General features: G+C 45.0%; 1 protein-coding gene across 1 annotated transcript in view; it reads right to left on the bottom strand.

Annotated features, from left to right (window-relative positions):
* Nucleotides 1-1,459: 1,459 nt before the first annotated feature.
* Nucleotides 1,460-27,140, bottom strand: part of WNT3A (Wnt family member 3A) — a 133,317-nt gene continuing 107,636 nt past the window's right edge. The window contains exons 3-4 of the mRNA XM_073629450.1: nt 6,345-6,610; nt 1,460-2,677 (exon numbers count right to left, since the gene is read on the bottom strand). Of these exons, the coding sequence (XP_073485551.1) occupies nt 2,198-2,677; nt 6,345-6,610 (746 nt within the window). The 3' untranslated portion in view covers nt 1,460-2,197. The remainder of the gene's footprint in view (nt 2,678-6,344; nt 6,611-27,140) is intronic.

Here is a 27,140-nt window from a genome sequence, read left to right as displayed (position 1 = left end):
ATTATTAGTACAAAACTTCACATCTTTTTTCTTTAAAAAAAAAAAAACGAAAAAAAACTAGCATCTCAACAATTTCTTTCATAGAAAGAAAACATTTATAGTTGTATAGTTCTACTGGTGGATAGCAGCATTTTGAAGGAAGAAGAATTGATTTTTGATTAGTGCTTTCTGCATTCCAGCCAAATGTTCGACTAGGGATTTTTTAATTCCCTTGAGTTACGGCCAAGGCAACAAAGTATCTCTCCTTGAGCTGTTGAACTTTTTGTCTTTGCAAAAAGATAAAATTTGGGTAAAATTTTAAAGCAGGACGAACTGGCTTATTCAAATGATTCACAAGTAAGGAAAGATGAAACTGTTAACTATACCTATGCAGAAAGCAACAGTAAGTAGCCAGAGACTGTCAAGTAGAGCACAATAAGTAGTTGGGCACAAACACAAAAAAATACATAGCATACAGTATATATTAAGATGATTTTCAGTAGTCAAGACACATGTTTTTTAAATAATGGCTTATTCTGGTTTAAACCTTTGTTCCAGTTTTATGAAAGTTGGGCAAAAATGTTAAGTGCACTGTCCCCGTATAAGACTGCTATGTTGTCTTTCTCAGAAAACATTCCCATTGTTGGCTAGTCCCACTCATACCCCAACCTGTCGCACCATATTTAGCTATGACCGTTTATGTTAACCAGGCTACGTACACTATATTGTCAAAAGTATTGGGACACCTGCCTTTACACGCACATGAAGTTTAATGGCATCCCAGTCTTTGTAGGGTCCAATATTGAGTAGGCCCACGCTTTGCAGCTATAACAGCTTCAACTCTTCTGGGAAGGCCGTCCACAAGGTTTAGGAGTGTGTCTATGGGAATGTTTGACCATTCTTCTAGAAGCGCATTTGTGAGGTCAGGCACTGATGTTGGACATGAAGGCCTGGCTCGCAGTCTCCGCTGGAATTCATCCCAAAGTTGTTTTATCTGATAGAGGTCAAGGACTCTATGCAGGCCAGTCAAGTTCCTCCATTCCAAACTCGCTCATCCATGTCTTTATGGACCTTGCTTTGTGTCATGTTGGAACAGGAAGGGGCCATCCCCAAACTGTTCCCACAAAGTTGGGAGCATGAAACTGTCCAAAATGTCTTGGTATGCTGACCCCTTAAGAGTTCCCTTCACTGGAACTAAGGGGCCAAGAACAATCACCGAAAAACAACCCCACACCATAATCCCCCCTCCACCAAATGATTTGGACCAGCGCACAAAGCAAGGTCCATAAAGACATAGAGTGGTGGAGGAATTTGACTGGCCTGCACAGAGTCCTAACCCAAACCCAATAGAACACCTTTGGAATGAACTAGAGCGGAGACTGCGAGCCAGGCCTTCTCGTTCAACATCAGTGCCTGACCTCACAAATGCGATTCGGGAAGAATGGTCAAACATTCCCATAGACACACTCCTAAACCTTGTAGAAGGCTTCCCAGAAGAGTTAAAGCTGTTATAGCTCAATATTGGAAGGGTGGGCCAACTCAATATTGAACCCGATGGACTAAGACTGGGATGCTTTTAAAGTTCACGTGCGTGTAAAGGCAGGCGTCCCAATACTTTTGACAATATAGTGTACTTGAAGAATGAAACTTAGTATGGTGCTAAAAAAAAATATGAGGAACTGGTGGTCCGTTTGCGTAAAATTTTTGCCATATTAAGTCATGACATGACTATATTTTGTTACAGACGTGTTAAAATGACTGGCTAATTCTCTACCAACCATACAAGAAAGACATGGAAGTTTTTCGTCAATTCGAAAAAAAATTGACTTGGAATGTTGTATCAATTGGTTACTTTTGAGAGGTGACACAATATTAAACAATTTCAGACATCAGCAGTGGAACCTTAACAGCGAACATGAATAGTTGGTCTTTTTTTTTTTTTGCAGAATCACATTTGACTACAAAAATTGGCCATCAAACCAATAATACGGAAACAGCGGGGTGCTTCAAGAAATTTCCGACTAAGTAGTAGGCTACTTTCAAGGAGAATCTTGGGGGTTTCCAAGATGCTGTTAGACTTTTACTAGTCAAGCAGTCTCAAGTTTTTTTTTTTTTGTTTTTTTTTGTAATATCGAAAAGGACTCACTGAGCCAAGCCTGGAAAAACAGACTTAAGTTTGTGTTTTTTTGGAAGAAAGTCTTGCCACGAAAATGGCTGCTTATTTGCATGTATGGACATCATACACCCTTACGCACTCTTGGCAGCTGACGTAGCAGCACCAGTGGAAGATGCAGTGACATTTTTCTTTCCTTTTCTCAGTCCTCGTGTTGTGCCCTCGTCCACAGCACAACAGGTCACACCCGTCAATTCCGTGAGAGCTCACGTTGCATATCCTATCTCGAGTTCCAAACGATCCAGTCTCTGGGTTGGGTTCGCAAAAGTTGGGCGAACTCTCATAGTAGATGAGGTCCCTCTCTGTAGGCGGCTTGAAGAAAGTGTATTTTGGTCTCAGAGTTTCCACCCAACCGCGAGACTCTCTGTGCTTCTCCACCACCATTTCGGAAGCACTGTCGTACTTGTCCTTTAGATAGTCGCCGATCATTCTAAAGTCTGGCTGCGACCACCAGCACGTCTTCACCTCGCAACTTCCAGAGAGTCCGTGACACTTACATTTCAGGTGTCTGTGGTCCATGATAGACTATGGAAAACAGAAAAGAACAAACTGATGTATAACCTTGAGCTTTGCCAGTTAAAAAAGCATCAACAACATTTGGTTACAGTATATCGAAAGCCAAAACTTTTTAATGATCTTATTAATAGGAATGGGGGCCCATTGTTGGTATCACTGGAGGGAATAGTGCCCCATCATTGGTGTCAGTAGGAGGAATAGTATTCCATTATTGGTGTCAATGGAAGGAATAGTGCCCCATCGTTGGTGTCAATGGAAGGAATAATGCCCCATCATTGGTGTGAGTAGGATCTTCCATCATACTTGATTTGATTGTAGCCGTATTAGTGCAATTGTGACAGAGAAAATTGAGTACTGTCCGTGATACTTTTTTTATTTGCACTAACATACAATTTTTCAGGACAAGCTTTCGGGGTATGTCCCCTTCTTCAAGGTCCAAGCAGTACTGATTCACACATTTTTAAGCAGAATATTAAAGAAGAAGAAAAAAAAAAAAAAAAAAAAAAGAGAAAACCAAACACATACAAATCAATGGTAATAAAGATAGCAGCAGAGTTAGTGAGATAAGACAGAGGGAGAGCTAGGGGGGAATGCAGGGGGGGATACTAATCACAGAGCGGTCATAAAACTTTAGCATAATGTGTAAGGAAACCAATATCTAAATTCAGGCCATTATTCTTCATGTCAAAAAGAATTATCATTCTTAGTTTTTCTCTTTTTTTTTTTCTTCTTCTTTAACATTCTGCTTAAAAATTTGTGAATCAGTACTGCTTGGACCTTGAAGAGGGGGACATACCCCGAAAGCTTGTCCTGAAAAATTGTATGTTAGTGCAAATAAAAAAAGTATCACGGACAGTACTCAATTTTTTCTGTGTGAGTAGGAGAAATAGTACCCCATTATTGGTGTCAATGAAAGGAATAGTGCCTCATCATTGGTGTCAATGGAAGGAATAGTGCCCCATCATTGGTGTCAGTGAGAGGAATAGTACCCCATTATTGGTGTCAATGGAAGGAATAGTGCCCCATCATTGGCATCAATGGAAGGAATAGAGCCCCATCATTGGCATCAATGGAAGGAATAGTGCCCCATCATTGGCATCAATGGAAGGAATAGTGCCCCATCATTGGTGTCAGTGGGAAGAATAGTGCCCCATCATTGGTGTAAGTGGGGGGAATAATTCCCCATCATAGGTATTAGTGGGAGGAATAGTGCCCCATCATTGGTGTCAGTGGGAGGAATTATACCCCATAATTGGTGTCAGTGGGGGGGATAGTACCCCAACATTTTTGTCAGTGGGAGGAATAGTGCCCCATCATTGGTGTCAGTGGGAGGAATAGTGCCCCATCATTGGCATCAGTAGGAGGAATAGTGCCCCATCATTGGTGTCAGTGGGGGGGGGGGGAATAGTACCCCATCATTTGTGTCAGTGAGAGGAATAGTGCCCTATCATTGGTGTCAGTGGGAGGAATAGCACCCTATCATTGGTGTCAGTGGGGGGGAATAGTATCCCATCATTGGTGTCAGTGGGGTACTTTACTTTAAGTTTTGAATAGACTGGAGAGGGATTAGAATGTCTGTCAGGTTTTTATTGATGTCTATGCCCCCTATTTGTTCTATGTACCTTTATCATTGAACGTGAAAGTGAAAGAATAACCTGAATTTTGGATTGTCCCCAGAAAAGAAATAAAGGTGAAATCTTCCAATGGGGACGCTAGACCTAGTCATAACCAGGGATTCCCCACTTTGATGGGATTTCCTCTCACTTCCTGTTTTGGCTATGAGACAGGAAGTGAATGGAAATCTCCCCAATGAGACACAGATGGCAAACCCCCCTCCCCCTAAAACGGTTTATAACCCTCCCGCTTGTCCCCACCCAGTGTCACTGCTGCTGCCCAGGGCAGAGTGGCTGTGGCCGGGAGGCAGAGTGGGCCCAGTGAGAAAATCAACCGTTTATCACCCCCTCGCCATGCAGTGACCGAGGAAGAGTAATGCACCCAGTTTTCTCCTTTCTCACTCTTGGCTGTGCTGTGAGCTGGATATTAACTCACCCCTGCCCCCCCCCTTCCTTCTGGTGGCAGTGAAAAACCAATCAGGGAGCAGGAGAGCTTCTAACCAATCATAGGCGGGGAGAGGACTTGCTATGCAGGCATTGAGGAATCTGGGAAATGCAGTCCTTAACACAACACTGCCTAATACAAGTCATTGGGTATTGGACTTCTCTTCCCACAATCCCCTGTATATAGAGGAAGAGGGACCAGAACTTTTCCTAGGCAAAATCTGCAATGATTGGGGGACCAGCGCTGGGAAGGGAACAGGGGTCTGTGCACTGTGTGAGTCGAGAGACTGAGCCTGAGAGACTGAAATATAAGGGGTCATTGTGAATTTGGGCTAGAGCTGGGAGACCTGTTTTTCCTTTTGGGTTCACAGCCAGGGAGGACCTGATCTCCAGGAGCCGATCACAAGGACTGAGACTGCTGGGGCGATTGACCGCCAAGCATGTGGAACCAGACCTGTTGCATGCTCAGATCGGTGAGAGGAGCTACAGATTTTAACTCCCTTCCCACCCACAGTTACTGCTTACTGAGACTGCCCCTATTAACCAGCCCATCGGCCATTCCTTATGTAGGTCTTCAAGAGACAGTTACATGTGCACCACCAACAAAAGGGCCCCAACGAAAGCCAGCCAACACTGATATTTAGGCACCAGATACTTCACAGTCACCTCCGGGGTATACCCCTTTTGCCAGTAAAGCACACACCCACCCACTATTGGGGCTGTATGCATAGAGTGCACTCAAGGAAACTTTTTGGGAAGTTATTACTGAAAGTTAAGTTGCTTGTGGTCTATTTCTGGTGCGCTAGTATAGAGTGATAGAATATTAATGCTTCAGCTACACAGGTTTGAATAACCAGGTGTGTTGGTGGGGACCGAGTGGGTTAAAGAGTTGTAGCAACAAACAGGGGGTCCATCATACTAATCGGCTCTTGCGGTGGTAGGGCTACACCTTCATGATTGAAAGAACTGAAATCGAATAAATCCAATAAGTGAAAGGGACAGGCCAGGGACAGTCAGACTAACTTCTTTCCTGCACAGGTGCTTTTTTTTTCTCTAGTGCAGGGGTCTCTAAACTTTCTAAGCAAAGGGCCAGTTTACTGTCGCTCAGGCTTTAGGGGGGCCGAACTTTGCCCAGTGAGAGTAGAAAATTCCCCGGCATCAGTGCCCCATCATTGGTTTTAATTAGAAAAATAGTGACCCATTGTTGATATCAATGAGGAGAATACTACTCCATTGATGGTGTCAGTAGCAGTAGGGGGAATGGTGCCCCATCATTGGTGTCAGTTGGTCGAATATTGCCCCAAGGGCCATATAAAGTCAAGCAAAGGGCCACATCTGGCCCCTGGGCCGCAGTTTGGAGACCACTGTTCTAGTGTATTGAGATGAGGGCCCACCTAATATAGGTGGACCCGGCAATTTTAGTGCAGGGTCTACTTTAAGGACAACAACAATATATTAATTATATTATTATATTATGTGTTAATATAATTTATATTTTATATATGTGTTATATATAATTTATATATGTGTTATATACTTTATATTATTATTATTTCATTATTATAATTATATTATACATTATAATACAATATAACAAGGCCGAGGACTAAGTCATTTACCGTTCTTCCGGCCTCATTGTTGTGCCTGTTCATGGCGGATCTGGCGTCCGGTCTGTTCTCGCGGGCGTCGGCGAACTCCCGAGACACCATGCTGCCGAAATCCATGTCTTCGCTGCAGCCCCCCCACTTCCAGCCTTCCCCTGGGGGGCCCTTGTGATGGTTGTCGCAGCCGCAGATGGTGGCCGAGCCCTCCGCGCAGGCCCGGGTTACGGCGAACGCCACTCCGGCCGAGGCGATGGCGTGAACGAAGGCCGACTCCCTGGTGGCTGCGGAGATACAAAATGATATGGGTTAGATTCTTGGGCAACCATTTCTGTGAAAGTTACATGCTTATGGGTGCGCCCGGTCTGGAACTGTGAAACCTCCGCTAATGACTGTGTTCGGTATCATTATTAGATTACATAATCGTCGCTCTCATTACCATACCTTAAAACATCACAATCTAGACATTTGCATCATCTGTCCTGATGACTGATTGTATATCACTTAAAGTTCCACCCACTTTTACAACTCTTCAGCATCCCTCACTAAACTGTGCACTGTAAACGAATTGAATATTTTTTTTCTCAGCACTTACTGTATATCTGCTGTATTCATTTTTCACTTCCTCCTCCCTGGCCACGGCCCATTGCATCATTTCCTGTTTGCAATGCCTTCTGGGAAGGGGCGGCAACTTCCTCTGACACTGCCGTTGCTATGGAAACCTGACCTGAAACCTTTTACACTGCTTGTGCTGCACTGAGCATGTGCGAGATCTGCAAGGATGAGATCCAGGAAGAAATACAGTCTGGCTTCAGATGCCCACACTTAAGATGGCCACGGCCTGCTGTAAGTTTATAAAATAAGAAACTACTGCTATAAACTAACAAAACAGACCTTAGTTTACAGACTAACTTTACTAGAATACATTAAGCTTGTGTATTATAGGGGTATTTTTATTTAAAAAGTATAATTTCGGCCGGAACACCACATTAAAGTGTATTTAGTATCAGATATAGTTTTTACTTCTAGAGAATGCCTGACAATCTGCTTTTCTTTCCAGAAGAATGGAGCCATCTTTGATCAGGCATCATCCAAGGCCACCATCTACTTCCTGGACAGAAGTGAAACAGTCATATAAATCTTGGTGCCTGTGCAGTTCTTGGCTGTGTTCTCCTGACTTGTTACAAAGTTACAATCATAGGTGTGCGCAGCTTATTGCATTAGGGTGTCCACCCCCAAAGCTCAGACACATATGCGTGCATGTATGTATACAGTTGAAGGGTGGGGTTGCCATTGAGACCCCTGCAACCCCTGAAGCTGCACTATTGGTGCAAGCAGGGCTGTGTTTTGGCCTAGGCCAACAAGGCCTAGGCCTAGGGCGGCACTTTGCGGGGGGCGGCAAAATAGGCCGCCCCCCCCCCCGCATGAGAGAAAGCCCCCCCCACCCGTCTGACTGATTCCCGGCTCCCGCTGCCGCCTCCCGCACACTTGCAGCCCACGGCGGCCGGCTTTCTGTAGGGGCGCCGCTGTGTATGGGCGTGCTTGGCAGAGGGTGGGGGCGTGTATCTCACGCCCCCTACTCTCTGACAAGCACGCCCATACACAGCGGCGCCGCTACAGAAAGCCGGCCGCCGTGGGCTGCAAGTGTGCGGGAGGCGGCAGCGGGAGCCGGGAATCAGTCAGACGGGTGGGGGGGCTTTCTCTCATGCGGGGGGGGCGGCGTGTGTCACTCGCGCCCCCCATAAGCAACAGGTGACAGGTGGAGCCTTAGGCTCCAACCTACCCTCCCCTGCACTGCTTTCCTGCAGTGAATCGTCTCCTCGGCCCTGGGGCTGTGACGTCAGGAGGAGAGAGAGGAGCACAAGGGAAACCCCCAGGACAGCAGGTACAATGATTTAATAAAGTATATCAGTATTATGGGCACTGGCAGCATTTGATGGGCACTGACAGAATTTGATGGGCACAGTGGCTGCGTTTGATGGGCACAGTGGCCGCGTTTGATGGGCACAGTGGCTGCGTTTGATGGGCACAGTGGCTGCGTTTGAGGGCACAGTGGCTGCGTTTGATGGGCACAGTGGCTGCGTTTGATGGCACAGTGGCTGCGTTTGAGGGCACAGTGGCTGCGTTTGATGGGGCACAGTGGCTGCAATTGATGGGCACAGTGGCTGCGTTTGATGGGCACAGTGGCTGCAATTGATGGGCACAGTGGCAGCATTTGATGGGCACAGTGGCAACATTTGATGGGCACAGTGGCAGCGTTTGATGGGCACAGTGGCTGCGTTTGAGGGCACAGTGAGACACCCCCCCCCGTGATAGCATTAAAACTCAGCAGCTAAAAATACTGTAGTGTCTCCCGGAAGTGGGGAAGGGTACCTGTCAGAAACAGGTACCCATTCCCCCCTGAAAGGTGCCAAATGAGCCTAAAGAGGAAGGGGTGTTGTTTACAGATGATAGGGTGGGTCTTAAACAGGAAGGGGTGTGGCCTCGGCAGGATGGGGTGGGTCGTATTTAAATTAGGGGGGTGCATGCATTTAGTCAGGCCTAGGGCAGCACAAAACCTAAATACACCACTGGGTGCAAGGGGTAACCCTACCCTCCCAGGCACATCTGGCACACCTTGTGCGCACACCTATGGTTACAATGTTGCAGTCCAATCCAGGGATTTTTTTTCTTATTGAATAGGTGCAGGAACGCCTCCCTTCTGAGTCACCCCTTGACTCCGCCCACTACCCACCTCCGAGCACCATTCCTTGGTTCCACCCCTTACCCACCTTTCCAGTATTGCCCCTTTTTAGAGAATACAGAAGCAAGTATAATTTTGTGGTGCAAAGTATTTTGTATGGAATTTGTTAATGATAACAAAGAAAGTACAGTTGAGCAAAAAGTTCAAGCCGAGCAAAAGTTTGGCCCAAACATTGCCTGTTCACCCTTTTGGCAAACACTCGAGTTTGAGGGGAGCGCTCAGCAGGATATTCGCCTGCCAGTCACCCCGAAATGCACTGCCAGCTGCATAGTGCATAGATGGTTGTTAAGGACCGTGCCGGGAAGCCAGCCGCTGCATCCTTAACAACGGATGAGTCATCAGCCGTCAATGGGCTTCCCCGCTGTCAGCTGAATTTTAAAAAATGAAAAAAAAAACCAGCGTGGTGGTCCCCCCCCCATCCATTCCAGGCCCATGCATAAAAAGATAAAAAACACGTGTGGGCCCCCCCCCAAGTCCATAACAGCCCCCTATCTGATCATGCAGCCCGGCAGGTCAGGAAAGGGGGAGGACGAGCGAGGAGTCCCCCCCCTAAATCATACCAGGCCAAATGCCCTCAACATGGGGGGGTGCTTTGGGGCAGGGGGGTTCTGCCTGCTCAGCCGTTTGACAGTTCTTAAATAGGTAAGGGGTAGAGCCACCTGGTGACATCAACTGGTGGCACCGCCCCCTTGTAACATCACGCATGCACTTTGGATTTTTCCAGTTTGGGTCCCATAGACTCTTTAATAGGGTTTGCGGTTCGTGTCCAAAATTTTGCAATGTTTAAGAGTTCAGGCGCGAACCGAACCAAACCGAACCAGGGGGTGCTCGGCCCAACTCTGCAAGAAAGGTAAAAATAGATCTAGCAACAATGGACCCCCCCAACGACAATAGATCCCCCACCAGCAGCAATAGACCTCCCCAGCAACAATAGAAACCCCCTGCAAAAATAGATCCCCTCCCACAACAATGGACTCCCCACAGCCATTATCAATAGACCCTCCAGCAGCCAGCAACATTAGACCCCCTCCCCCAACAGTAGATCCCTCCCAGCAACGATTGACCCCCTGCAACATAAGACCCACCCCAGCAACAATAGATCCCCCACCAGCAGCAACAATAGACCTCCCCAGCAACAATAGACCCCCCCCATAAAAAAAAATAGATCCCCTCCAGCAACAATAGATTCCCCAGCAGCCAGCGTCACTAGACCCTTCAGCAATAAAGACCCCTCCCCTCAACAGTAAATCCCTCCCAGAAGCAACTGAAAAAAAACCCTTGTCTGATCACTGGGGGAGGGGAGACTGAGGAAATGCTTCCTTCTGCCTGCAGCAGACTGATCACATCATCTCAGCCTAGGCAAAGTCTCTGTAGCTCAAGGATGGGTTTTTTTTTTTAGATAAAATGTGGAGCTTTTGGGAAAACTTGCTGCATATTGTGACGTGTCAAGAATGTATTCAAGTCAACGAAAGGTCCACTTTAAGGCTCCATTCTCACCTAAATGTAGCCGAAACGCGTGTTTCCACTTGTGTTCTTTTTAGGCGTTTCTCACGGGTTAACGTGCGCCGCACCTGAGACAGCCTATTCACTTGTATGGTCTGCCCTATGCAAAGTAGCTCTAGAACCTTTTCAGTCGCAGAGCATTGGGTGGTTTTTGGTTTTGCGCTTGGGGAGCCATTAACAATTTATTCCATCGTAAGCGCAACCAGTGAATGCAGCACGTTTCCGAAAAAGCGCGGCAAAATTGTACAGGTGTGAAGGCAGCCTAAAGCTGAACTCCAGGATTTATATTTTTTTGTATCTGTAGATTGACCCAGCTTGACTTGATGCCACAAGTTTCCGGGGTCTGTGTGAGTGGCCTCAGCTCTAACCACGGGGGGGTCACCTGCTTGGCACAGAACACCTTAATATTTTCCAATAAATGTATGGCACTCTTTGATTGGATGAGGCAGAGTTTTTTTGTGACATCACTGCCCCTCCTCTTTACCCCCATCCAATCAGAGAACCACTTGCAGCCTCTTTCAGCCACTTTCCTGTCTGCATGCACTTGCTCCAACATCAGCGGCACATTTTTGTTCTGGAGCGGTTTCCTGATTCATGACAACGATGGACCATGTCAAATGTCAATGCGTGTTGACACAGCCGCTTGTTGTCTTAACCTCTTCAGCACTGGAAGATTTTACCCCCTTCCTGACCAGAGCACTTTTTGCGATTCGGCACTGCGTCAGTTTAACTGACAATTGCGCGGTCGTGGGACGTTGTACCTAAACAAAATTGGCGTCCTTTTTTTCCCCACAAATAGAGCTTTCTTTTGGTGGTATTTGATCACCTCTGCGGTTTTTATTTTTTGCCCTATAAACAAAAAAAGAGCGTCAATTTTGAAAAAAAGCATTATTTTTTACTTTTTGCTATAATAAATATCCCCAAAAATATATAAAAAAACAATTTTTCCTCAGTTTAGGCCGATATGTATTCTTCTACATATTTTTGGTAAAAAAAAAATCACAATAAGCGTATATTTATTGATTTTCGCAAAAGTTATAGCGTCTACAAAATAGGGGATAGATTTATGCCATTTTTATTATTATTTTTTTTTTATTAGTAATGGCGGCGATCTGCGATTTTTATCAGGACTGCGACATTATGGCGGACACATCGGACACTTTTGACACTATTTTTGGGCCATTGTCATTTATACAGCGATCAGTGATATAAAAATCCACTGATTACTGTGTAAATGACACTGGCAGGGAAGAGGTTAAACACTAGGGGGCGATCAAGGGGTTAAGTGTGTCCTAGGGAGTGATTCTAACTGTGGGGGGGGATGGGCTACCACTGACATGACAGTGATCACTGCTCCCGATGACAGGGAGGAGTGATCTCAGTCATGTCACAAGGCAGAATGGGGAAATGCCCTGTTTACATAGGCACTTCCCCGTTCTGCAGCTCCGTGAAACGATCGCTGGGACACCGGCGGACATCGAGTCCGCAGCTGCCACGGGCACGGTCACTTTGTAAGCGGCGCGCCGCGCACGTGCCCGCTAGCCCCGCCAATTAAAGGGGACGTACAGGTACGCCCATTTGCCCACCGCTGCCATTGTGCTGACGTATATCGGCGTGCAGCGGTCGGCAAGCGGTTAATTGGGGGGAGCATGTGACACGGTGACAACGCAGGGGCACAATTTTGAGGTTTTGTGCTAGAAGGGAATGGGGGGGTAAAGATTTGCGCTATAAAAGTAACACGGTAGAGGGGAAATATTTTTTTTCTTTTTTTGTGGGGGGGGGGTTGTGCTAGTAGGGATGATTGGGGGGGGAGATTTGTGTGTTTGTGTGTGTGTGTGGGGGGGGAATTATTGCTACGTCGGGGGATTGGGGGAGGGGGAATTCATGCTGGAAGAGGGGGAATTTGGAGTGGGGGGGATCCGTGATTGGAGGGAAAATTAAATTTGGAGGGGGGGGGGGGATTATTGCTAGGTTGGGGGAGGGGAATTTATGCTGGAAGGGGAGAATTTGGAGTGCGGGGGAGGATTTGTGCTTGGGGGGAAATTTAATTTGTGGGGGGGGGGTTATTGCTAGGTTGGGGGAAGGGGAATTGATGCTAGAAGAGGGAGATTTCGAGTGGGGGGGGGGGGGATTTGTGCTAGTAGGGATTCTTGGGTTGTATTTGTGTGGGGGGGATTATTGCGACGTTGGGGGATTGGGGGATTTATGCTGGAAGAGGTGGATTTGGAGTGGGGGGGGAGTTGTGCATGGAGGGGACATTTGAGGGGTAGAGTTTTTTACTAGAAGGGAATGGGGGGGGGGTAAAGATTTGTGCTGGGAGGGGTGACTTCAGCAGGGGGGAGCATCTTTGTACTGGGAGGAGGGGGTGATTTTTGCTTAGGGGGCAGGCATGCAGAATAGTGCTCCATTTTTTTTTTTTTAGGGGGGGGGTATTTTTGCCGACACATAATTTGCCTTGTCCGCCATGAGCTCTGGGCACTGGTGGTCAATCTTCTTCAGAGCTGCACTGCAGGATGGAGGGAGTTCTGGTTGGAGGAAGCCTTGTTGCCCCCCCGACTGACCCAATAGGGTCTTGGCCCAGTACAGAAGGGCTGCCTATACCCCCCGGATCATGTCAGTATTGATACTTTTACAATGTAATATCTGGGTTTGCAAATATTGGATTTATATCTTTTGTGGCTCTTGAGGTACAATGAAATCTTCCATCTCGCCCCGGAGTTCAAAGATAGCGCTTAGATAATTGTGCTAAATATATACAGCAAATCCACCGGGGCGGCTGCCGCTAATGAACTTATCAGACCGGAGTCCCTTGCCAGGAATCTCAAACCCCCTTTTCACAGCGGCGGAGAAAAGCTCTGACAGCCGGTATGAGGGTACGCCGAGGAGGAGGAGGACAGATCGGAACTTGCAGGCCATCAAAGGGAGAAGATGCTCACGTTTACCCCCCTCCTGCCCTGCGCCCAGGCCCTCCGGCACAGAAAGGGTGTGTGCCGCATTTCGGCTGCAGCCAAGTAGAACATAACTGTGTAATACACTTAATCCCGGGCACAGATCCACCGATAACAACTGCTGGAAAGAAGGAAAAAAAAAGAAAAGAAACGCCGACTCCCGAAGAGGCATGCGGCCAATGGGCTTAGGGAGAGCTTAGGGTGAAACGGGCTAAAGGGGCACTCCGGGGCGATCAACTGGGATTGGATCCGATGGGCAGAGTGGACAGAGCCTATCCTCTCGGGGGGGGGGGGGGGTTATCTTTTAATTATTTTTTTTATCAAACTCCATCTGTGTCAAATCCTCTGGTTGCATAACCCGGTGTTTTGGGAACACCTAATCCAGAGCTTCCAATTCCGTAACTCCACCCATGGAAGTCTCTAGGCGGCCTAATTCCCCCCCCCTCCTTGCTGCAGCCTAACCATGCACCCCCCCCCTAATCATTCCAACAAGTGGACCCTTCTATTTTACTGTAGGTCTTTAAAAGAGGAGCTGCAGTCTGCTCACATGATCTGTAATAAAAACATCTTTTGCCATTCTGGAGCTTCCCTCCAACCACTTTGCGTATTATTTTATATATACTGTGATTCTGTACTTGCCAAATATGCTGCAGAAATCTCCCTCCACTGAGTCTGGCTGCAGCCATTTTAACTGTGGGCAGCTGAAGCTGCTGCCTGTTCACTTCCTGGATTTACACAGAGGCACACCTCCAGCTCTGCAGCTCTCATTGGCCCTCTTATGACTCACACCCCCTTCACTTCCTGCAGGGGCGTTGCTAGGTCTACAAAAGATATGGGGCTAGAGCCCATAGCAGCGAAGTGAAGAAAGTCATACGCTTGGGTGGGCATACATATGTATATAATATACATGTGTATATATATATTATATATATACCGGTATATATATATATATATATATATATATATATATATATATATATATATATATATTTATTTATACATATATTATACATATTTATATGTATTATATATATATATATATATATATATATATATATATATATATATCATATATATACAGCACAAGGATTACTCCGCCTGAGCCTGAAAATCAAATAGTCCCGGCGGAGTAATCCTTGTGCTGCGGTTCCCGACAATTACATTGCCCGGCAGACCAGTATAGAAGTGGACCTCGGGACAATGATTAAATTGTCGAAACTGCTGAATATAGATAAGAACATGTGCCTGATAACATTAATTAGTCATGTTCCTCCCCCGGCCACCAGCTGAGCAGATGGAGCCCAGAGCCAACCCTAGGTAAGAGACTCGGGGCTATGGGCCCCAGTAGCCACCCCCTAGCGACACCACTGCCTTCCTGGCAAACTCTCAGGAGAGTGAGAGAGAGAGCTGTATATGATGTCATAAGCCTAGGATAATGATCAGACGGGAACCAGGAAGTAGGCTGTATAAGGGATTTACTGGCAGAAAAAAAATGTTTTACTATCCAAAGTTAAAACAACAACAAGGGCAGAAGATTTAATAGATAGAAAGATGAAAAAATGACTGAAGTTCCGCTTTAAAACTGAACTCCAGGCAAACAGCCAAATATACAAATAGAATACGTATAGAGGAAAATGTTTTATGTTTTTTCTGCCCATCCCGTTCCAAAACTACACAGCTCTGCCACACAGCACAGCCCTGTCTGGCAGGCCAGGAAACATGCTTTTTCCTCTGCTACATTTCACTAACACCTTCTGGTCCCCCCAGCCTGTGACTGGACAGTGAAAAAAAAAAAAAAAGAATCAGCTCATCTCACTGTCACTCTGCTCTCTCCTCCTATCTGTGTGAATAGTCTCAACATTGTAGCACAATAGATTGGCTCTTTTTCCTGGTTCTTTCTCTCCCAGTCTGAGCGCTGCTGCACAAGAGGCTCATACACTATGTTGTCAAAACTATTGGGACGCCTGCCTTTACACGCACATGAACTTTCCCCCCTCCCTCCTGATCTATGCACCCGGCCCCTAATCTACATGCAGGGCGCCGGATGCATGGATTCCAATTTTTTTAATTTTTTTTGAAGCACATGATTAAAGCCTGAGGCTCTAATTGGCTTCAGAAAAGGGTGGGCCCCGGGCACAGAGCACTTCACCCTGAGCCCACCCACTTGTGTGGCAGTGGTTGGAGCGGAGAGGAGGAGTAGAGGAGCGAAGGAGGAGGCGGGGGAAGCTGGTGGGAGCCAATGAGCGTGCAGTCTATGGCGGTGGCGTGCAGAGGCAGAGTTGCCATGCAGCCTGAGCTGGGAGAAGAAAGATGGCGATTTCTGTCCCCCCCCCTCCACGAGAATGCCGTAGTCTGGCTCTGTCCACCTGGCTGCTCTCCTACTGCTTTGTTCATCTGCTGTGCATGGACTTCACGATGGCCAAGAAGGAGGGGAAGCCACGATTGTGGGTGGGGTAACTGCGGCTTCCCCTCCTTCTCGGCCACCGTGAAGTCCATGCACAGCAGATGGACGAGCAGTAGGAGAGTAGTCAGGTGGACAGAGCCAGGCTGCGGCAGGCTCATGGGGGGGGGTTGTTTGCCGCTCCCCAAAAAATGGAGCACCAGCCACCACGTCCCACACCATAATTCCCCCCCCCCCCCCACCAAATGATTTGGACCAGTGCACAAAGCAAGGTCCATAAAGACTTGGAGGAGTGAGTTTGGGGTAGAGGAACTCCTGACCTCAACCCGACAGAACACCTTTGGGATGAATTCCCCAATTCCCAACAGAGGGCCTGAACAACTGTAGGGGTGAATGGATCACTACAGATCCATATTGGTTGGAAAACACCAACCCCATCAAGTATTATTTTAATTTAGGATTTTCCTACATGCCTTCCAATGGAAGAAGTTCACTTGAAACAGCCTTTCCCAAACTTTTCAAAGCAGAGGAACCCTTGAAATAACTTTCCAGTCTCAGGGAACCCTCTGCTAAAAAATACTATATCTACATCTTATGATCTCATGATACATTCATGTGATGGTCAGTGGGAAGAATGCTCCTTACACTTGTGGTCATTTGGAAGAATTTCCCTCTTACAGAAGATAGCTAAAAAGATGAAAGGTGTCAGTGGGAACTTATTTGAGCTTATTTGAGAGGCAGAAATTGCTCATTGCTCAAGGAACTCCTGGGAACCTCTGGAGGAACCCAATGGTTCCATGGAACCCTGGTTGAGAAACCCTGACTTGAAACCTATTTTGGAGGGTACAACTAACAAACCAAATTTCTTGGTTCGCTCCATTCAGAGATTAATTAGTTGTGAGCACTGGGCGTACTACGCACGTCCAAAGACACTTCAGTGGGTGTATGTAGTACGCTTCATCCTTTCGCCCCATTGACGCTCCTCCACACTTGCGGGCGACTCCTGGACGCCGGAAGCTATTTTATTTTAAGATTTTCCTACATGCCTTCCAATGGAAGAAGTTCACTTGAAACCTATATTTGGAGGGTACAACTAACAAACCAAAATTTCTTGGCTCGCCCCACTCAAAGATGAATCAGTTGTGAGCACTGGGCGTACTACGCACGTCCAAAGACACTTCAGCGGGTGTGTGTAGTACGCTCCATCCTTCCGCCCCATTGACTCTCCTCCACACTTGCAGGCGACTCCCGACTGTCAAAATGACAGCCGGGAGCTGCTATGTAAATACAGGAGCTGTAGAAACTGCTGCTGTCAAAAAAAAAGGAAACATCTGACACAGTGTTTATAAATACTGATCAGAACAAGATAGAGAGGTGAATGAAACAGAATAGATACAAATGTTTCATTTGTATCTATTCTGTTTCATTCACCTGCAGATCAAAAGGATGAACTTCCATCAGCATAGGACATCAGTTAAAGCAACCTGTTATGTAAAAAAAAAACTGTTTTTCTTTAAAAAAAATTGTTTCTGTTTAACCCCTTTATTAACCCTTACTTTACCCCAATTGGCCCTAATTAATGCGGAACTAAACTCTGCCAATCAACATTAACAATTTTTTAATCCTGATGCGGCTAGCTTTAGTAAATAAATAGGAAAGTATATTATATTTGCTTGTTTTAATCTTTAGGTTTTATATTTCTTCACTCGCTTCCTTGTTTCTGGCCTAGGTCAAAATGATTTTAAGTTTTGTTAGGTTTACAATCTATGGATTGCATAAAAAAAAAAAATCTTGCAATTTGCAATAAATATTACAAAACAATATTATCTATTAATGCAATTAACATAATTATTATTACTGTAACATAATTATTTTTTAACGCTGATCAAAGTAGGAAAAAAAAGTGCATTGTTTTGTAGTTTTATGTTTTTGGACTATGGATTGCATAAAAAAAAATTAAATTTTGCAGTTGCAATTAATATTGCAAAACAATATCACCAATTATTATTACAGTAACAAAATTCGTTTTTTAACGCTGATCAAAGTAGAAAAAAGTGATTTTTTTTTTGTTATGTTATGTTTTTGGAGTGCATAAAAAATAAAATCTTGCAATTTTCAATAAATACTGCAAAACAATATCATCAATTAACCTAATTAAAGTAATTATTATAACAGTAACATAATTATTTTTTAACTCTGATCAAAGTAGGAAAAGTGCATTTTTTTTAGTTTTGTTATGTTTTTGAATTGCATAAAAAATAAAGTCTTGCCATTTGCAATACATATTGAAAGACAATATTATTAATTAATTAAATTAAAGTATTTATTATTACAGTAAAATAATTCTTTTTTTAATGCTGATCAAAGTAGTAAAAGTGCATTTTTTTAGTTTTGTTATGTTTTTGAATTGCATAAAAAAATAAAATCTTGCAATTTGCAATAAATATTGCAAAACAATAACAAATGAATATACTGGTAATTAAGGTAATTATTAGTACAGTAACATATTTATTTTTTAACACTGATGAAAGTAAGAAAAGTGATTTTTTTTTGTGTTGTTATGTTTTTGAATTGTGTAAAAAATAAAATCTTGAAATTTTCAATAAATATTGCAAAACAATATAATCAATTAACCTAATTAAAGTAATTATTATTATAGTAACATAATTATTTTTTCAACGCTGATCAAAGTAGGAAAAGTGAATTTTTTTTAGTTTTATTATGTTTTTGATTTGCGCAAAAAATAAAATCTTAAAATTTTCAATAAATATTACAAATCAATATCATCAAATAACCTAATTAAAGTAATTAATAGGTTGTCCTGAAACATCCTAAATTAAAAATCCAGGTGCGAGAGCTGAACTGGTTGAACATACAAATTTTGTAACAATTTTAAAAATTACACGACACAAATTGAGTTGGGAATTCTTTTTTTTTTTTTTTTTTTTTTTTTAAATAGGTTGCATGGCATCCTGTCCTGAAACATCCTAAATTAAAATTCCAGGTGTGAGAGCTGAACTGGTTGAACATACAAATTTTGTAACAATTTAAAAAATTACACGACACAAATTGAGTTGGAAATTCTTTTTTTTTTTTTTAATATAAACGCAACTGTTAAAAAAAAAAAAAATCCAATAACTCAAGGAGAGGATTAGGGGGGGTACAAGGGGTCTGAAAAAAACCGAGGACAAGTGAAAATTGGGAGGAAAAAAAAATAAATTTGGTGACAATGGGGCCGGCCGAGCCCACCTGAGGATGGAATGCGCGGCTGTATTGGAGTGGTCTGATCGCAAGTGACAATCCTCGTCCCCGGTAAAGCAAAATGGTTCTTATTACCTGCTGGGTAATAGAATCTCCCTTTGTCTCGCCACTGTCACGCCGCATTAAACCCACAATAGGCCCAAATATTTTATATGAAATTCGCCCTCGCCGCTGATTAGCCAGGACCTACTAAGTCATAGCAACGTAGAACTATGCATTGGAGGGCCCTCGGAGACGGGCAAAAGGGAAATCCCTATTGAAATGGTTTAATAAAACAATCTAAAGAGCGTGTGAATCGTGCAGGGCATTTTCACTTTTCTCTGGGGCTTAATCTCATGGTCTGCCAGATATTGTGCTCGGAGCATACCCCAGCGGGGTGCGGGCTAAGGTCTCCCGTCATCTCCTTTTACAGAGCCTTTCGCGGCGAGTTAATGATATACTGGTGTGATTGCCTCCCGCGGAAAAAGGAGAAACACGCATTTTATCAAAAGGAGAGACCCCCTAACACATCCTAAACGGCAACAATTCCTCTTCCTCAGGTCGGGGGTCGTGACCTGGATTCGGGGGGCACCTCCCAGAATTTTCAGCCCCCCCCCACCGTCCCCGAGTTCACCGTGAACCTTTAAAAAAAAAAAAAAAAAGTCTCGCCAACGGGGGCAATTCAAGTCGATGCAAACTTGAGGAGAGGTTCGCCAACTCGGGAACGCGTGAAAATTGGCGCAGCACACAGAAACGCGCTGGCCTTTTGTTCATGGCATGAATCGAATGGCGTCTCCACGCATCTGCAAACACGTGCGTTTTTTTGCATGCGCCAAACCTGCATGGTGCTGCAGCACTTTGGAAAGATTTCAGGGACTTCTCCGCTTTTCTTCACGTGTAGGGTACTCCACTGAAATGAATGGGCTGCTCAACGCGCGGGAGCGCGCCACGCCCCAGTTGCGCCTCTGTGGCATGAACTGAGCCCTAATATGTTAATGATACTTTAAAAAAAGATGCAGCTTTCATCATTTCAGGAACTTCTTCTCTGCATTTCTCCTGGATAGGGCAGTCTTTTAGAAATAAATAGGCTGCGAGACGCATGACGCACGGGAGCGTGCCGCGCCCAGTTGCGCCTCTATGACGTGAACTGAGCCTTAATATATTAACAATACTTTAAAAAAAAAAAAAAAGATGCAGCTTTCATCATTTCAGGAACTTCTTCTCTGCATTTCTCCTGGATAGGGCAGTCTTTTAGAAATAAATAGGCTGCGAGACGCATGACGCACGGGAGCGTGCCGCGCCCAGTTGCACCTCTATGACGTGAACTGAGCCTTAATATATTAACAATACTTTAAAAAAAAAAAAAAAGATGCAGCTTTCATCATTTCAGGAACTTCTTCTCTGTATTTCTCATGGATAGGTCAGTTCTTTAGAAATAAATGGGCTGCCAGCCGCGTGACGCAAGGGAGCGCGCCACACCCAGTTGCGCCTCTGTGGTGTGAACTGAGCCTTAATATGTTAATGATACTTTAAAAAAAAGATGCAGCTTTCATATTCTCAGGAACTTCTTCTCCGCATTTCTCCTGCGTAAGGCAGTCCTTTTGAAATAAATGGGCTGCCAGACGCGTGACGCGCAGGAGCGTGCCGAGCTCAGTTGCGCCTCTATGGTGTGATAATATACTATAAATAATTTTTAAAAAAGATGCAGCTTTCATCATTTCAAGAACTTCTTCTCCGCAATTCTAATGCGTAGGGCAGACCTTTAGGAATAAATTGGCTGCGGGACACGTGATGCATGGGAGTGCGCCGTGCCCAGTTGCGCCTCTATGGCGTGAACTGAGCCTTAATATATTAACAATACTTTAAAAAAAAAAAAAAAAAGATGCAGCTTTCATCATTTCAGGAATTTCTCCGCATTTCTCACGCATAGGTCAGCGCTTAAGAAATAAATGGGCAGCAAGATGCGTGATGCGCTGGAGCACGCCGTGCTCAGTTTCGCCTCTATGGTGTGACCTGAGCCTTGATACATTAACGATACTTTTAAAAAAAGATGCAGCTTTCATCATTTCAGGGACTTCTTCTCTGCAATTCTCATGTATAAGACAGCCCTATTGAAATAAATGGGCTGCCAGATGCGTGACGTGTGCGGGAGCACGCCGCGCTCAGCTGCGCCTCAATGGTGTGAACTGAGCCATAATATATTATAAATAATTTTTAAAAAAAGATGCAGCTTTCATCATTTCAGGAACTTTTTCTCCGCATTTCTCATACGTAGGGCAGACCTTTAGGAATCAATGGGCTGCGGGACACGTGACGCGCGGGAGCGCGCTGCTCTCAGTTGCGCCTCTATGGCATGAACTGAGCCTTAACATATTAATAATACTTTAAAAAAAGATGCAGCTTTCATCATTTTAGGAACTTCTTCTCTGCATTTCTCATGCATAGGGCAGCCGTTTAGTAATAAATGGGCTGCGGGACGCGTGACGCACGGGAGCGCGCCACGCCCAGTTGCGCCTCTATGGCGTGAACTGAGCCTAAATATTTTAACAATACTTTAAAAAAAAAGATGCAGCTTTCATCATTTCAGGAACTTCTTCCCCTGCATTTCTCATGCGCAGGGCAGAACTTTAGAAATAAATGGGCTGCAGGACGTGTGACGCACGGGAGCACGCTGCACTCAGTTGCGCCTCTATGGTGTGAACTGAGCCTTAATATGTTAATGATACTTTTAAAAAAAAGATCCATCTTTCATTAAAGGAATCTCTGAAGATCCTATGTCCTTTTTCAGGCACTTCCTGTTATAGAGTGACAACGCTCTGTCCCCGTCCCCCAGTTCTGCTCCTGCGTTGTCACCCTGTCACACAGCACAAATGCCCATTTCAGCACACTGTGCTGCAGCACTTTGGAAGGTTTCAGGCACGTCTTTTCCACATTTCTAATGCATAGGGAAGCCCTTTGGGTCGCACCTATATGATGTGAACTCAGCTTTAATATGTTAACAATCCTTTAAAAAAGATGCAGCTTTCATTAAAGGAAACCCTGGAGATCCCGCGTCCTTCTTCAGGCTGTTCCTGTTATAAGGTGACAACACAACATGTCTCCCAATTCTGCTCCTGTGTTGTCACCCTGTCACATAGTACAAATGGCCATTTCAGTACATATTACGCAGGCATGGTCCAATATATATATATATATATATATATGTATATATATATATCACAGTGCCTTGAAAAAAATATTCTTACCCCTTGAAATTTTTCTACATTTTGTCATGTTACAACCAAAAACACATAATTGTGAAGTGGAAGGGAAATGATAAATGATCTTCAACATTTTTTACAAACAAATATGTGAAAAGTGTGACATGCATTTGTATTCAGCCCCCTTTACTCTGATACCCCTAACTAAAATCTAGAGGAACCAATTGCCTTCAGAAGTCACCTAATTAATAGAGTCCCACCCTGGTGTCATGTGACTCGTTAGTGTTACAAGGTCTCAGGTGTGAATGGGGAGCAGGTGTGTTAAATTTGGTGTTATCGCTCTCACTCTCTCATACGGGTCACTGGAAGGTCAACATGGCACCTCATGGCAAAGAACTCTCTGAGGATCTGAAAAAAAGAATTGTTGCTCTACATAAAGATGGCCTAGGCTATAAGAAACTGAGATGCAGCACGGTGGCCAAGACCATACAGCAGTATAACAGGACAGGTTCCACTCAGAACAGGCCTCGCCATGGTCCACCAAAGAAGTTGAGTGCACGCGTGCTCAGCATCATATCCAGAGGTTGTCTTTGGGAAATAGATGTATGAGTGCTGCCAGCATTGCTGCAGAGGTTGAAGGGGTGGGGGGGGGGGTGTCAGCCTGTCTGTCATCCCAGAAGGAAGCCTCTTCTAAAGATGATGCACAAGAAAGCCCGCAAACAGTTTGCAGAAGACAAGCAGACTAAGGACATGGATTACTGGAACCATGTCCTGTGGTCTGATGAGACCAAGATAAACTTATTTGGTTCAGATGGTGACAAGCGTGTGTGGGGGCAACCAGGTGAGGAGTACAAAGACAAGTGTGTCTTGTCTACAGTCAAGCATGGTGGTGGGAGTGTCATGGTCTGGGGCTGCATGAGTGCTGCCGGCACTGGGGAGCTACAGTTCATTGAGGGAACCATGAATGTCAACATGTACTGTGACATACTGAAGCAGAGCATGATCCCCTCCCTTCAGAGACTGGGCCACAGGGCAGTATTCCAACATGATAACGACCCCAAACACACCTCCAAGATGACCACTGCCTTGCTAAAGAAGCTGAGGGTAAAGGTGATGAACTGGCCAAGCATGTCTCCAGACCTAAACCCTATTGATCATCTGTGGGGCATCCTCAAACAGAAGCTGGAGGAGCGCAAGGTCTCTAACATCCACCAGCTCCGTGATGTCATCATGGATGAGGGGCAGAGGACTCCAGTGGCAACCTGTGAAGCTCTGGTGACCTCCATGCCCAAGAGGGTTAAGGCAGTGCTGGAAAATAATGGTGGCCAAACAAAATATTGACACTTTGAGTCCAATTTGGACATTTTCACTTAGGGGTGTACTCACTTTTGTTGCCAGCGGTTTAGACATGAATGGCTGTATGTTGAGTTATTTTGAGGGGGCGGCAAATTTACACTGTTATACAAGCTGTACACTCACTACTTTACATTGTAGCAAAGTGTAATTTCTTCAGTGTTGTCACATGAAAAGATAGAATAAAATATTTACAAGAATGTGAGGGGTGTACTCACTTTTGTGAGATACTGTATATATAGAATAGTGGGGTGGGGAGGAGCCAGGTGCACACACACATTGTCTGTCGCTTCCTCTTTCTGTCTTCATATCTTCTGCTCCTTTCTCAGGGTTCCGTTTTTATGGCGGACAAGTTCAGGCATCAGCTCGCCATTAAATTATAGGAGAAGGTGTTTCCGGCTCATGCCTGGAATGTTCCAGGAAGGGATGAGACGGTTCCTGTGCGATATTCAGGCGTATAAAGACGCACGCCGGTCACCCATACATTGTATACTGACCTACCTGTCTGCCTTAAAGGGGACCTGTACTCAGAGAAATATATTGGTTACCACTGCTGACCTCTCTGTAATAAATGCCATTCTAGTGGCTTTATTAGGCAAATAAGGAGTTCCGACAACACTTGTTACATGCTTACTCAGCGACTATGCGACTCAGAAAGTATTAAAGCCAAAGATAACCGGGGAGTGAACAATTCTATAAGAAGGTTTTCAATTTGTACCAGTGGTGGCCCGTCCATTGAACAGATTGAATAGAAGCTAAATGGCTACCAAGCATAGTTGCACCAGATTCTGAGTGCATCTGTTTTAGTAAATCTACCCCTTTATCTATCTCCCCCCGCATGAGCAATGTTTATAAACAATGTTCCTTTGTACCTCTTTATCTCTTGTATGAACAATGTTTATAAACAATGCTACTTTGTATCTTTCTATCTCCATCTAAAAAATATCTATAAAAATCGTTACTTTATATCTCACTATCACCAGTCTGAATAATGTTTCTTAACAATGATACTTTGTATTTTTCTATCTCCTGTATGAACAATGTTTATAATCAATGTTACTTTGTATCTCTCTAGCACTAAACCATATTTAAAAACAACGTGTCAGACAGTTTTTGTTAGCAGCCATTTCTACAACTGTTTTATTAATATGGCAACTCCCGGCTGTCATTTTGACAGCTGGAAAATTATAGCAAGTGTGAGAAGAGAAGTACAGGGCATACTACAATCATCCTGTGTAGTTTGATAAAGTTTTGTTGAGTGTGTGTAGCATGTCCAACCAAGGTCCACTACTTGTTAAAATATTTTACCAGCAATTACACTTTTCAATTTCACATTGATCATTTTCCCTTGCTTGCTGTATTGTCATATTTTCACAAATATGTTTCATGTAGTGATTTATGACCACTAGAGGGGACCCTTGTCTTTATGCCAGATACCCCGATGGGGTTCCCTGATGTCCAGCTATTTCATAACAAGCCAGATGGAGGGTGCACATTACTCCTGGCTAGGTTTCCGCTCAGTGACACAAATCCACCTCCAATGAAAGTCTACCACAATCACCGCCCCAAAGGCTTGCAGTGGGCGGAGTCAGATGCTCCTGTTTGTTATATTTCGTATATTTATTTGATTGTATTATTATACATGCAAAAAATATAGAAAGAAAAAAGCTACAATTTGTCATGCAGAGCTGCACGATGTTCACATGTAAACAAGCAGCCTGACCTCTGACACAGCCGCCTCAACCCAATCAGACCGGTTCTTCCTGTTATGTCTTCAATCAAAAAAATCATTAAATGAATTGTGCTGCTTGTATAATTACCCCAAATCTGTCTTCTTATTAACTTTCCATAATCCTCGGCACATCAAAATCAGAGCGAGCGAGAGAGGCAACCAACACTGAGCAAACAGTCTCCACTGATATGTTTCAGGCATTGGGGGTGTAGGAGAAGGGGTTCACACAACCTAATGCATGTTATCAGGGATGGTGCAAGGATTTTTGACACCCTTGGCGAAACCTAATTTTGCCGCCCCTCCCCCCTTGGCTCCACCCCTGACTCTGCCCCCTTTGCCTTGCCCATGTGACCTACCTGACCCCTACACAGGCCTACCTACACTTACCTACCTTACCCCTACACTGACCTACCTTACCCCTACACTAACCTAACTGATCCCCTACACTGACCTACTTTACCCCCTACACTGACCTACCTTACCCCTACACTGATCTACCTGACCCCTACACTCACCTACTCACCTACCTACACTCACCTACCTGACCCCTACACTAACTTAACTGACCATTACACTGACCTACCTTACCCCCTACACTGACCTACCTACACTGACCTACCTTACCCCTACACTGACCTACCTACACTGACCTACTTTACCCCCTACGCTGACCTACCTTACCCCCTACACTGACCTACCTACACTGAACTACTTTACCCCCTACACTGATCTACCTGATCCCTACACTGACCTACCTACACTCCCCTATCTACATGGACCTACCTGACTCCTACACTAACTTAACTGACCATTACACTGACCTACCTTACCCCCTACACTGACCTACCTGCACTGACATACCTTACCCCCTACACTGACCTACCTTACCCTCTACACTGACCTACCAACACTACCTGACCCCTACACTAACTTAACTGACCATTACACTGACCTACCTACACTGACCTACCTGACACGTACACTAACCTACCTGACCCCTACACTGACCCACCAGACACCTACACTGACCCCTACACTAACCTACCTACACTGACTTACCTTACCCCTACACTGACCTACCTGACCCCTACATTGACCTACCTACACTGACCTACCTGACCCCTATACTGACCTACCCGATGACTACACTGACCTACTTAACTCCTACACTGACCTACCTGACCCCTAAACTAACTTAACTGATCATTACACTGACCTACCTACACTGACCTACCTGACCCCTATACTGACCTACCTGACCCCTATAATGACCTACTTGACACCTACACTGACCTACCTGGCTACTAAACTGACCTACCTAACCCCTACACTGACCTACCTGACCATTACACTGACTTACTCGATTCCTAATACAGTGTCAGTGTTTTTCACTCCCCGGGGCTCTACATGCATCTGACGACCTTGCCAGTGCCAGGAACAAACCCTTCCTCGATGCCCCCAGGCTCCAGCTGTCACCAGCCATGGAGCACCCACTACTCCAATCTGATTAATCTATAGCACACGCTGCCGCTGTACAGGACAGGCCGGGAGGGTGAGCGGCCTCTACAAATGGCAGTGACACAGAAGGGGGGCGGGGTCAGGAGGTCACATGACTCGATATAGGAATCACGTATGGGCAGAGGCAGAGACTCAGAGAGTCAGACTCAGACAGGTCACTGATCATATGGGAAGTG

The sequence above is a fragment of the Aquarana catesbeiana genome, linkage group LG05, assembly GCF_042186555.1.
Source record: "Aquarana catesbeiana isolate 2022-GZ linkage group LG05, ASM4218655v1, whole genome shotgun sequence".
NCBI lineage: Eukaryota > Metazoa > Chordata > Amphibia > Anura > Ranidae > Aquarana > Aquarana catesbeiana.
The sequence above is the reverse complement of the archived record's forward strand: the minus strand, read 5'-3'. Positions and strand labels throughout refer to the sequence as shown.